Here is a 14,284-nt window from a genome sequence, read left to right as displayed (position 1 = left end):
AGTTTTTGGTATATACCTTTATGAAAATATTTGTCATAAAATGTCAATGCCCTCCACATAAAGGTCACCAGGGATACCACCACTATAATTGAACAAATTAGATTTCTGTACTCATTGCGATGAGGAGAAGCTCACCTACTGAGGACCATGAAGTATTTTAGGAAGAAGTTATTATAGTAAGCTTGTTATATGATTTTTGAAAGCGTTAGATCATTTAGCAGGTGGCTCCAGGAAACCTGGTTGGTTACTGTCAGAGAGAGCAATTCGCTGATCAGTTATATCAATAATTCTTATATTAGGAGAGAAAACAAGGGCTACTATGGTAAAGAAGCAGCACTCACTCCTACAATTGAGAGGAGGATGCTTGGTTCCTCTTATATTTTGGGTAATGTTTGTGTTTTGTTGGTGCTCAGTTATGATTATAGAGAGGTCTTGTTTTCTTTCAGTCCCTCCTGGTCACAAAGTGGATTTGTCTGATGTTGTTTTCCAATATTGTTTATAGTCAACAGGCCAACAGTCAGCCCAGCTGTGAGTACCCGACCACTCCTGGCAACTTCAGGCTTTCTTGACAGCACCCAACTGTCAGGGACTATTTGTTTCTTTCTCAAAAATAATTAAAAGGCACATTCCTTTTATAATATCTTATGGGAAGTACAGAGAAGAAAATGAAAATCTCTCTCTGGTAGTGCTGTTTCCAGCAATGAGAAGGAGAGAACAAGAAGACAAGCTTTTGTGAGTGTGCTGGCTCTTGTGAGTGTGCTGGCTCTGCAGTGGGGCTTCAGCTCTTAGCAGTACTGGGACATTGCTGCAAGGAAAACCGATAAGAGAACTCTGGGATTCCCCCCAAAAATCCAACTCAGCCGTGGCAGTAAAGATTCAGTAACCAGGTTGCATTCAGAAACTGGCTTTCAAGCCCAGTGATTTGGAACATTGTCTATGACAAACATTCTGCAATTGCCAGCACGGTGCTTTTCCATTCAAAATTACAGCAGGTCAAGTACATGGATTAACCTATCTAAAACTCATAACAATTCTATGAGGTAAATCCCACTGTTATCCAATTTTACAGGTGAAAAAAACTGAGACATGGAGAGGTTAAGGGCAAAAAGAAAAAAAAGAAAAAAACTGCCCAGGTCACAGGAATCTGGGATATTAGCTTATGCAATCTGCTGTGCCCTCAACCACAATATCAGATAGTGTTACTTACCTAGTTTGTCCACTTTGAGTATGAAACCCCTGACTGCAATAGTAAGTTTTAGGACCCTTCCATCTCTGTTGCTATCTCTCTTCTCTCTTGATTTACACAGTTATGTGCAAATGTGAGTGTATATACAAATGTACTCATATGTGTACATGTGCTTATGTGTATATACAAAAACATACACACACATATAGACATTGGATTGTTTAAATGTTTAATTACGTGTAAAAATACAAAATAAATTGTCAAATATAAATGGATGAAAACTCCACAATGAAATTATGTCTTACTCCTATATATTAAGATGTTTTGTAATTTTTCTGCAATGAGCATGAATTTTTTGTAAGAAGAAAAAATTAGTAAAAGGGACTTTGGTTTGAAGAGTCATAAAAAAGATCTATGTGAAACGCACAATAGTTCTGAAAATCATACAATGACAGTTTGTTACTAAGTTCCATTTTTTTCTTATTAGAGACCTAGTAATATCCTGCAAATTCGTGCTAAGTGTCAAGGGATAACCATCTGTTCGAGCTCATTGATTTCCTCTTTTCCTTTACTACTCTGCCTCTTTCCCATTCTACTTTCTGTGCTTTACCCAGTCTCATACTTAACTGGGAATGGGGAATTGTCTTGCCTTAAGACAACATGAAGTTAAAGCCTGTCTCACTGCACATGACCATCAAAGGTTCCCAGAATGTGTCCCTGAAAATTTGCTGATTATTAACTTCCTACCCTATGTCTTTGTGAGCTATATGTATAAACACCAAGAGATAAGAGTCTTTCTGAACTGAGCATTTCTTGTGAGGCCTGATAATCATCTGTTTAGTCAAATGAGAGAGTTAATTAAAAGCAGTAAGTCTACAAATACACACTGATCACTTTGAGGTTAGATACCATATGAATTAGAAAAAAAATCTTAAAAAATCACCATCTGTCAGGTGATAGGAGTACCTTATGGAACCATTTCTATCAAATAGCAACCTAGAACAAGTTCCTTCAATTCATATTCCAAACCCTGTTAGCTAGTTCAGAATTCTGAACTAGCTAAATTAATGAATTACATGCTAATTTCCCAAATAGGCATCACTGATACCCATCATGATCTCTGCCACAGAACCATTGGGAAACACTAAGCAAGACTCTTCATGCTGACATCATACTACAACAGGTTAAGCTGGTGCCCGAGATACTGGCATCCCACAGGGGCGCTGATTCAAGTCCTGGCTGCTCCAGTTCCAATCCACTTCATTGCTAATGTGCTGGGAAAAGCAGTACGGGAAAGCCAGTGGAGATGGCCAAATGATTGGGCTCCTGCCTCATATATAGGAGACCCAGTTGCAGTTCCAGGATTATGACTTTGGCATGACTTAGTCCCAGCCATTGTAGCCATTTGGGGAGTGAACCAGCAGATGGAAGATCTCCCTTTCTGATTTTCTCCTTCTCACTCTAACTCTGCCTTTAAAATTATTAAGGTAAATCTTAGAAAAAAAGACTCCTTCTCAGCGAAAGGCAAATTGAATCTATCTTACAAAATAATGTGTTGAAAATAAGCCTACTAATAATGATTTTTTTTCATTTTCAATTATCTTTATATACAAAAGGTCAATTTAGTATATATTAAGTAAAGATTTCAACAGTTTGCGCCCACACAGAAACACAAAGTCTCTAAAGTACTGTTTGAGTACTAGTTATACCATTAATTCACATTGTACAACACATTAAGGACAGAGATCCTACATGGGGAGTAAGTACACAGTGACTCTTGTTGTTGACTTAACAATTGACACTCTTGTTTATGATGTCAGTAATCACCCTAGGCTCTTGTCATGAGTTGCCAAGGCTATAGAAGCCTCTTGAGTTCGCCAACTCCGATCTTATTTAGACAAGGCCATAGTCAAAGTGGAAGTTCTCTTGTTCTCTCCTCCCTTCAGAGAAGGGTACCTCCTTTGATGGCCGATTCTTTCCACTGGGATCTCAATCACAGAGATCTTTCATTTAGGTCTTTTTTGTTTTTTTCCAGAGTGTCTTGGCTTTCCATGCCTGTGAAACTCTCATGGGCTTTTTATCCAGATCTGAATGCCTTAAGGGCTGATTCTGAGGCCACAGTGCTCTTCAGGACATCTGCCATTCTTTGAGTCTGCTGCTATCCCACTTCCCATGTTGGATCATTCTTTCCTTTTTTATTGTATCAGTTAGTAATAGCAGACACTAGTCTTGTTTATGTGATCCCTTTGACTCTTAATCCTATCATCATGATCAATTGTGAACTGAAACTGATCACTTGGACTAGTGAGATGACATTGGTACATGCCACCTTGAAAGGATTGAATTAGAATCCCCTGGCACATTTCTAACTCTATTGTTTGGGGGAAGTCCGATTGAGCATGCACCGAACTGTACATCTTCTCCCTCTCTTATTCCCACTCTTATACTTAAGAGTGGGAATCACTTTTCAGTTAAATTTAAACACCTAAAAATAATTGTGTGTTAATTAAAGAGTTCAACCAATGGTATTAAGTAGAACAACCAAAGAAAATATTAAAGGGAAAAAGTATTAAGTTTGTTTCTCGACAGTCAGGACAAGGGCTGATCAAGTCATTGTTTCTCATAGCGTCCATTTCACTTCAACAGGTTTCCCCTTTGGTGCTCAGTTAGTTGTCACCGATCAGGGAGAACATATGGTATTTGTCCTTTTGGGACTGGCTTATTTCACTCAGCATGATGTTTTCCAGATTCCTCCATTTTGTTGCAAATGACCAGATTTCATTGTTTTTACTGCTGTATAGTATTCTATAGAGTATATATCCCATAATTTATTTATCCAGTCTACTGTTGATGGGCATTTGGGTTGGTTCCAGGTCTTAGCTATTGTGAATTGAGCTGCAGTAAACATTGAGGTGCAGACAGCTTTTGTGTTTGCAAATTTAATTTCCTTTGGGTAAATTCCAAGGAGTGGGATGGCTGGATTGTATGGTAGGTTTATATGCAGGTTTCTGAGGAATCTCAAGACTGACTTCCATAGTGGCTTTACCAGTTTGCATTCCCACCAACAGTGGGTTAGTGTCCCTTTTTCCCCACATCCTCACCAGCATCTGTTGTTGGTAGATTTCTGTATGTGAGCCATTCTAACTGGGGTGATATGAAACCTCATTGTGGTTTTGATTTGCATTTCCCTGATGGCTAGTGATCCTGAACATTTTTTCATGTGTCTGTTGGCCATTTGGATTTCCTCTTTTGAAAAAGGTCTATTGAGGAATAACTAATAACAAATATTATGTATTGTCAAGGCAATATTTCACATTTTATTAATTATAAATTATATAAATGCTAAATTATAGAAAACATAGCATAATATAAAAATAGGAGATTATATAAGATAAATTAAGTACATAAAATGAATCATGTAATAATATAATATATTAATTGAATTATACATGTTATTGCAATAATCATTATCACCAGGAGCATGTGTTATGATATCTTTTTAAGTTAGATTTAGATTGTGGCAATTTTAGTTTGCAAGCATTTATTAAGCACCTATTGTACACCAAATAATTGGGGTACTAAAATGAAGACAATAATTGCCTACTCTTGATAATGAGAAATTTCTAGACTGGCTGAAAGTCAAGCTGCCAGTGAATAGTTTCAGTGTAATAGTAATTGCTCTGATGTTTTATAACTGAGAGGAGAGGCTTTGAAGCTGGTGGCATGGGGATGAAAAGGATGGAAAGATGTTGTTAGAGATGAAATTATGCTGAAATTGTGATACTATGCTTGGGGTCATACTCAGCAGGAATCTACCAACTAAAGGGTAGGAACAATAGGATAGATGATTCCCTATAGTATCCTACAAGTGAATGATAACTCAAATGCTTATGAGATTTTTTTTGCAGGGCGGGGGGAGGGGTGCTGCGTGACTAGTTCAGTTGACTTGGGTTTTATATTTTTATTTATCATTCACTCATTTAGTTGATATTAGGATGTCACATAACCTAAAGGTTCAATAAAAAGTCCAAGTGCTCTCTACATGATTTCTACAAACACACTTCTTGAAAGAGTAGCTAACTAAAGCAGAAATAACTGGTAAGAGAACATAGAAAGCTCTCCCTGGAGTATATCATATATTTCTTATGTAGGTATCAAGCACTCATGTCCTGCTGAGAGTTTAATATGTTTTAAGGGAAAAGGGAAACTCACTAGTATGTCTTCCAAAGGCAAATGCAGAGGATTCTAATTCTGCTAATTAAAAAGAATTGTAGGCCGGCGCCACAGCTCACTAGGCTAATCCTCCACCTGCAGCGCCAGCACCCCGGGGTTCTAGTCCTGGTTGGGCTGCCAGGTACTAGTCCCGGTTGCTCCTCTTCTAGTCTAGCTCTCTGCTGTGGCCCGGGAAGGGAGCGGAGGATGGCCCAAGTCCTTGGGCCCTGCACCCGCATGGGAGACCAGGAGGAAGCACCTGGCTCTTGGCTTCGGATTGGCCCAGCGTACCAGCTGCAACATGCCGGCCGTAGCGGCCACTTGGAGGGTGAGCCAATGGAAAAGGAAGACCTTTCTCTCTGTCTCTCTCTCTCTCTCTCTCTCTCTCACTGTTTAACTCTGCCTGTCAAAAAAAAGAATTGTAAAACCACAAACAGTACTCATTAAAGCAATGTATCAAAGAAAAGTTCAGTAGGGAGTACTAGTTGAATATTATGACAATTAGTTCAATTAGTTTTGATCAGAGCTGATCATTTTAATTTTTTTCTTTGCTTGATCTCTCGCTGGATGGCCACAATAGCCAGGGCCATGCTGGACTGAAGCCAGGAGCTTCTTCCAGGTCTCCCATATGGGTGCAGGGGCCCAAGGACTTGGGCGATATTCTCCTGCTTTCCCAGGTCACTAGAAGGGAGTTGGATCAATATGGACATGAGCCAGTGCCCATAATGCCAGTGTAGGAGGTAGCATTTTAACTTGCTATGCCACAATTCTAGCCCTGATCCTTTTAAAAACTATTTTCTTTGGAATTATGGGATTTGGAGAGATTGGACTTGAGCTCAAAGTGTAACTGTAAAAATTATATTTGATTTATAGTTTAACATCATTGTTTTTGAAAAAGCTACTTTAGGCCTAGTCCTGTCATCAGAAAGTCCTTACTACTTTTAGTTACTTCAATCACAATGTAGAAGTTTGCACTGGAAGAGTAGAAGTTCACAGAAATATTGTTAAAGAGAAATTCCCTTACTCTAGAGGTCATTTGTATTTGTTAGAAAAATGATTATTTGAAGCTTAGATGGAATTATAACAAATTATTAAGATTGGCTATCTCAGGATTGAAATCCATTTTAATTGACAACAAAAGTATATTATGTTGGCCAGCGCCGCGGCTCACTAGGCTAATCCTCCGCCTTGCGGTGCTGGCACACCGGGTTCTAGTCCCGGTTGGGGCACCGATCCTGTCCCTGTTGCCCCTCTTCCAGGCCAGCTCTCTGCTGTGGCCAGGGAGTGCAGTGGAGGATGGCCCGAGTCCTTGGGCCCTGCACCCCATGGGAGACCAGGAGAAGCACCTGGCTCCTGCCATCGGATCAGCGCGGTGCGCCGGCCGCAGCATGCCTACCACGGCGGCCATTGGAGGGTGAACCAACGGCAAACGGAAGACCTTTCTCTTTGTCTCTCTCTCACTGTCCACTCTGCCTGTCAAAAAAATAAAAAAAAATAAAAAAAAGAAAAGAAATTGGCTTCCCTTAGGCCGCAAGGGGCCAGGCTGCCCTGGGTCTTCCCAGCAGTCTTAAAAAGAAAAAGAAATTTAAAAAAAAAAAAAAGTATATTATGTTAACTTTAATCATTTAAATATGTTTGCTGGCAGACCCACACAACCACAACCAGAAGAACCCACATGATCTTTATGTTTTTCTTTTTTTTTTTTCCAATAAATACAGTAAGTTATTTTGTGTTTTTTTTTTAAACTTTTATTTAGTAAATACAATTTTCCAAAGTACAGTTTATGGATTACAATGGCTCCCCCCCCTTCCATAACCTCCCTTCCACCCGCACCCCTCCCATCTCCTGCTCCCTCTCCCATTCCATTCACATCAAGATTCATTTTCAATTCTCTTTATATACAGAAGATCAATTTAGTATATATTAAGTAAAGATTTCATCAGTTTGCACCCACACAGAACATAACGTGTAAAATACTGTTTCAGTACTAGTTATAGCATTAATTCACATTGGACAACACATTAAGGACAGAGATCCCACATGAGGAGTAAGTACACAATGACTCCTGTTGTTGACTTAACAATTTGACACTCTTGTTTATGGCGTTAGAAATCTCCCTAGGCTCTAGTCATGAGTTTCCAAGGCAATGGAAGCTTCTTGAGTTCGCTGACTTCGATCTTATTTAGACAAGGTCATAGTCAAAGTGGAAGCTCTCTCCTCCCTTCAGAGAAAGGTACCTCCTTCTTTGATGGCCGATTCTTTCCACTGGGATCTCAATCACAGAGATCTTTCATTTAGGTCCTCTTTTTTATTTTTATTTTTATTTTTTATTTTTGACAGGTAGAGTGGATAGTGAGAGAGAGAGAGACAGAGAGAAAGGTCTTCCTTTGCCGTTGGTTCACCCTCCAATGGTTACCACAGCCAGCGCACCGCGCTAATCCAAAGGCAGGAGCCAGGTGCTTCTCCTGGTCTCCCATGGGGTGCAGGGCCCAGGCACTTGGGCCATCCTCCACTGCACTCCCGGGCCATAGCAGAGAACTGGCCTGGAAGAGGGGCAACCCGAACAGAATCCGGGGCCCTGACCGGGACTAGAACCCGGTGTGCCGGCGCCACAGGTGGAGGATTAGCCTATTGAGCCGCAGCGCCGGCCACATTTAGGTCCTCATTTTTATTTTTTATTTTTTTTATTTTTTTGCCAGAGTGTCTTGGCTTTCCATGCCTAAAATACTCTCACGGGCTCTTCAGCCAGATCCGAATGCCTTAAGGGCTGATTCTGAGGCCACGGTGCTCTTCAGGACATATGCCATTCTATAAGTCTGCTGTGTATCCCACTTCCCATGTTGGATCGTTCTCTCCCTTTTTTATTCTATCAGTTAGTATTCGCAGACACTAGTCTTATTTGTGTGATCCCTTTGACTCTTAGACCTATCAGTGTGATCAATTGTGAACTGAAATTGATCACTTGGACTAGTGAGATGGCATTGGTACATGCAATCTTGATGGGATTGTATTGGAATCCCCTGACACATTTCTAACTCCACCATTTGGGGCAAGTCCAATTGAGCATGTCCCAAACTGTACATCTCATCCCTCTCTTATTCCCACTCTTATATTTAACAGGGATCACTTTTCAGTTAAATTTCAACACCTAAGAATAAATGTGTGTTAATTACAGAGTTCAACCAATAGTATTAACTGTACTTTGGAAAATTATATTTACTAAATAAAAGTTTAAAAAATAACTTACTGTATTTACTGAGAAAATGGATGAATAATGAACGCAATAAATATTTAAATTATTAATTACAGTTTTCGGTGTTATTGGATTATTGAATATCTACCAGTTTCCTATCTTTCCCAAGTGTTCTGTGGAAACGTATCCTGACTTGTAATCAGAAAAAGCTGATTAAACAAGTGTGTGGCTATACTATTTCTTTTTTCTTTTCTTTAAGTCAGTAATCCCCAATCAGGGACATTTTACCTCTCAGACATCATTTAGCAAATATCTAGAGAAATATTTGGTTGGCACAACCAGTGCACTACTGGTATCTACTGAGTTGAGGCCATAAATGATGTCTAACATCCTACAATGTAAATGACAATCCCCATCAAGGAATTATCAATCCCAAAATGTCAGTAGTGCCATGGTTGACAAGTCCTGGATTAAGCAAATAAAACTTTGATAAAGCTATTTCCACACTATAATTAACTCTTTAGATAATTATACCTAGATATTTCAGATTAGTTAAGTTTATTTTTGAATTAAAAAACCTAATGAATTTTAGTAAAGGCATTTTATATATATATTACTTAAGATTCAAAATAAACTATTTTTATAAGAATACTCAGATTTTCTCACTAACTAGCATTAGAAGCAGTATCTGCTCCCAAAATGTTTGATATGTTCTCGTCTGAACTCATACCATCACTTCATTATTTTTAGGGAAGTATTGATTGCTTTATCTATGTATTATCCCTGTTTTTAAAGCAGTTGTGTTAGAAGCCATGATCTCTGTCTCAGAATTACCAAAATGAAAATGACCTTCTGGACTGATAGATGTTAAAAAATATTGCATTTGTTGTTTATCTTTATGTCTTATACATTGGCTAGTCTTCACATGTGAAAAAAAAATACTCCAAATAAATATACACTGGATTAAATTGGATAGTGTATGGCTCTGGCATAATGATTAAGTCACCACTTGGGACAACTGAACTCCATACCTAACTGCTTGGGTTCATGTCCCAGCTCCACTCTCAATTCCATCTTCTTGCTAATGCAGACCCTGCGAGATAGCAGATGATGGCTCAAGTACTTGGATCCCTGCCACCCATGTGAGAGTTCTAGATTGAATTCACAGCTCCTGGCTTTGGCTGAGCATAGACCTGGCTGTTGTGGACAGAAGAGAGTCTCTGCCTGCCTGTTGCTACCTTTGAAATAAATAAAATGAATTGATATAGGTGTAAAAGTGTGCAATAGAATAAGTCATGAAAAATACATTTTTGGTCCTATTTAGAATCAAGAATTACTTAACTCAATAAGACATTGTTTGGCACCTTCTGGGCATCTATCACATTATCAGATGTTCTACAGAGTAGGAAAGTACCATAAAATTCTTTCTTTGTCATCTTACCAAGAGATCATACGTATCCCGAGAAAACTATTTTGCTCCAGAGCAAAACGGAACATGGTAGAGAGCTATAATGAGTAACTAATTAGTTCAACATCAGTTTAAGGAACAGAAAAAAATCAATATGTCTGGAATTATCAGACATGGCTTCATGACAAAGATGAGAATTGAGCTCACTCTTAAAAAAATCAATGGATAGAATTTTAATATGCCCCACAATGAGAGGAAGGTAGTGTAAGGCAGAGAAAATAACATGGTCTAAATTGATAACACTGATCACGGCCATCTTCATAGGGCATTGAAAAGACAATTGTAGCTGAGGCAGGTGATAAATTTGAATGCTATGAAATGGCTAGATTATGGTGTGATTCTGATGAGTGAATTTTGATAGAAACCCTGTAAATTATTTTGAACTAGGAATGTAATAAAATTTCCATCTCTAAGCAAAGTTTTAAAGTTGTATTTTCTGTCTCTATCACACCTTAAGTGATTAATTAATGTAATAATTATAATAATTAATAATTAAACATAATTAACTATTTGCAGCAAAAATTCTTAGATCTCTATAAAAAAGGTTTTGATAAATGTTATCTCATCTATAAAACATTGTTCATTAGGAGTATTAGCTGCTTATAATAACCTTACAGTTGCTTAGCCAAATGAAGACTCCAGGTCTACTATACAGGTGACAGGTATCCAGCTACTTGAGCCAACACCTTTGCCTCCCAAGGTGCACATTAGCAAGAAGCTAGATTCAGAATCAGGGCAGAGCGAGGACTTGAACCCAGGCATTCTGAAATAGGATATTGGCATTCCAAGTGGCATTGGCATTTTGTCTGCTGCACCAATTAACTGCCCCAAGTTACCGTTTGTTTTGAAAGATTTATTTATTTGAAAGGCAGAGTGATACAGAGGAGGGAGAGAAAGACTGGTTCACTTCCCCAAATGACTGCGTCATCTGGGCCTGGGCCAAGCTGAAGCTATGAGCCAGAAATTTCATCCAGGTCTCCCATGTCAATGGCAGAAGCCCAACTGCCTGGACCACCATCTTCTACTTCCCAGGTACATTAGCAAGAAGCTTGTTGGAAGAAGAGGCAGGACTTGATTTAGGCACTCCAGTGTAGGATGTGAACATTCTTTGTTTCTTTATTTTTTTTTTTTTAGAAAGAAAGATATTTTTTTTTGACAGGTAGAGATAGTGAGAGAGAGAGAGACAGAGAGAAAGGTCTTCCTTCCATTGGTTCACCCCCAAAATGGCCGCTATGGCCGGAGCTGCGCTGATCCGAAGCCAGGAGCTAGGTGCTTCTTCCTGGTCTCCCACGCGGGTGCAGGGGCCCAAGCACCTGGGCCATCCTTCACTGCCTTCCCGGGCCACAGCAGAGAGCTGGACTGGAAGAGGAGCAACTGGGACTAGACCTGGCACCCATATGGGATGGGCCACGGCGCCGGTCCCAAGACGTGAACATTCTAAGTGACAGTTAAACCTCATGCACCACACATGCCTGCACCCTCCCCACTAGTTATCATTTAATTCAATTTTTTCCTATTAACTTTCTGAAGTATGCTCATATAGTCTCTTTGTAACTCAAGGCCTTGATAGGAAGATTATAGTACTTTGTAGACATAAATTGTGATATTAAGATTACAGTATAAAGTACTGATTAGCATAGCTAACCTACAAGGAATTTACTTGAACCATAAAGCAAATAAAAGCAAATATTCTTTTTCTTCTTTTTCTTAACATTAGGTCATGGAACTAAAGGAGTATTTGAGCTTCTGTCTGGATGGCGGAGAACCAAAGAAAATCTGCCCTTCAAAGACAGGGTAGCAGATGCCTATTCTGATGTGATGGTCACCTATACCATGACCAGCTCCCTGTATTTCATCACCTTTGGCATGGGTGCCAGCCCATTCACAAACATAGAGGCTGTCAAGATCTTCTGTCAAAACATGTGTGTCTCCATTCTGTTGAATTACTTCTATATTTTTTCCTTCTTTGGCTCCTGCCTGGTCTTTGCGGGCCAACTAGAGCAAAACCGTTACCACAGCATCTTCTGCTGTAAGATCCCTTCTGCAGAATACCTGGACCGCAAACCTGTGTGGTTCCAGACAGTGATGAGTGATGGGCATCAACAGACATCCCATCATGAGACGAACCCCTACCAGCACCACTTCATCCAGCACTTCCTCCGCGAACATTACAATGAATGGATTACCAATATCTATGTGAAGCCATTTGTTGTCATCCTCTATCTCATTTATGCCTCCTTCTCCTTCATGGGGTGCTTGCAGATCAGTGACGGAGCCAACATCATCAATCTACTAGCCAGTGACTCCCCAAGCATTTCCTATGCCATGGTTCAGCAAAAATATTTCAGCAACTATAGCCCTGTGATAGGATTCTATGTCTATGAGCCCCTCGAGTACTGGAACAGCAGCGTCCAGGAGGACCTACGAAGACTCTGTAGTGGATTCACTGCAGTGTCCTGGGTGGAGCAGTACTACCAGTTCCTGAAAGTCAGCAATATCAGTGCCAATAACAAAAGTGACTTCATCAGTGTCCTACAAAGCTCATTTTTAAAAAAGCCAGAATTCCAGCATTTTCGAAATGATATCATATTCTCCAAGGCAGGGGATGAAAACAACATCATTGCTTCTCGCTTGTATCTTGTGGCCAGGACTAGCAGAGACAAGCAGAAGGAAGTTATAGAAGTGTTGGAAAAGTTGAGGCCCCTGTCCCTCTCAAAGAGCATCCGATTCATTGTGTTCAACCCCTCGTTTGTTTTCACGGATCATTACAGCTTATCTGTCACTGTGCCTGTTCTAATTGCAGGCTTTGGTGTTCTCCTGATGTTAATCCTGACTTTTTTCCTAGTGATCCATCCTCTGGGAAACTTCTGGCTAATTCTTAGTGTCACCTCAATTGAGCTGGGCGTTCTGGGATTAATGACATTATGGAACGTCGATATGGATTGCATTTCTATCTTGTGCCTTATCTACACTTTAAATTTTGCCATTGACCACTGTGCACCACTGCTTTACACGTTTGTATTAGCAACTGAGCACACCCGAACACAATGTATAAAAAGCTCCCTGCAAGAGCATGGGACAGCCATTTTGCAAAATGTTACTTCTTTTCTTATTGGGTTGGTTCCCCTCCTATTTGTGCCTTCAAACCTGACCTTCACACTGTTCAAATGCTTGCTGCTCACAGGGGGTTGCACACTTCTGCACTGTTTTGTTATTTTACCTGTGTTCCTAACCTTTTTTCCCCCTTCCAAAAAGCACCACAAGAAAAAGAAACGTGCCAAACGAAAGGAGAGAGAAGAAATTGAATGCATAGAAATTCAAGAGAACCCTGATCATGTCACCACAGTCTGAGGGGTGTAGACTAATGGATTATTTTTCTTTTCCAGTATTGCACAATGATGCAGGGCGAGTAAAGCTCAGACCTCAGCTGCTTGGGCTGGCCAGGGGTAACAAGGCAAGTCAGAGCAAGAGTGCATTATTCATGACACATCCAAGTGTCTGCTTCTTGGGGGGGAAGAGGGAATAAAAACGAGGGGGGAAGTTCTTTGCACCCTTGTTCTCCACAAAGGATAAGTTTCTGGACATGATCTTAGAGTTTTCCAAGGAATTGACAAATCAAATGGAATGTTAAGATAGAAGGGCAAAAGAACCAACTACTTTTAAAAAGAAAATGATTAGGAGAGATGGAATAGAGAAGAAATGTGGGCCGCCAAACAGGGGAAAAGACATAGGAAATGTCAAAATCACCATGGCACTTTCCTTGTTTGTTTTTTGAAGACTGGTCAAAGGAAACCTATGCACTTGGGAAGTACGTATTTAATCTTGTCTAAACCAAAGGTCTTCCCAATCCATTTTATGTGTACATAAATATGTATATGTGCTTTATATACATATATTTGTCTTTAGTGTACATTGACATTTATATGGAGGAAGGTGTCCATTTGCAGATAGTCTGGCCTTTCTCTAAAGAGTCACATCAGCCTTAGCCAAATATTTAGACTCACTAACGCCCATTCAAAATCAATTCAAGTGTCTCTGCAGCAACAACATTGTTCAACTGTGTAATAAACAGTGATGTGGGTTCATTTGATGATGCATATCATACTGTCATTGAGACTTGCTTTGGATGACGTATCAAAAAAAAAAAACTCAAAAGGCATTTGAATTAATTACCACATGGACAAGGTTTAAATTATCATGTTAAAACTAAATAGTTGATATGGTT

At 39.7% G+C, this 14,284-nt stretch overlaps 1 protein-coding gene across 1 annotated transcript in view; it reads left to right on the top strand.

Moving 5' to 3' along the window:
* Positions 1-13,410, top strand: part of PTCHD4 (patched domain containing 4) — a 203,264-nt gene extending 189,854 nt beyond the window's left edge. The window contains exon 3 of the mRNA XM_062187517.1: positions 11,777-13,410. Within this exon, the coding sequence (XP_062043501.1) occupies positions 11,777-13,410 (1,634 nt within the window). The remainder of the gene's footprint in view (positions 1-11,776) is intronic.
* Positions 13,411-14,284: the final 874 nt, after the last annotated feature.

This window comes from Lepus europaeus, chromosome 3 (assembly GCF_033115175.1).
Source record: "Lepus europaeus isolate LE1 chromosome 3, mLepTim1.pri, whole genome shotgun sequence".
Lineage (NCBI taxonomy): Eukaryota > Metazoa > Chordata > Mammalia > Lagomorpha > Leporidae > Lepus > Lepus europaeus.
This window is presented reverse-complemented; position numbering and strand designations above follow the sequence as displayed.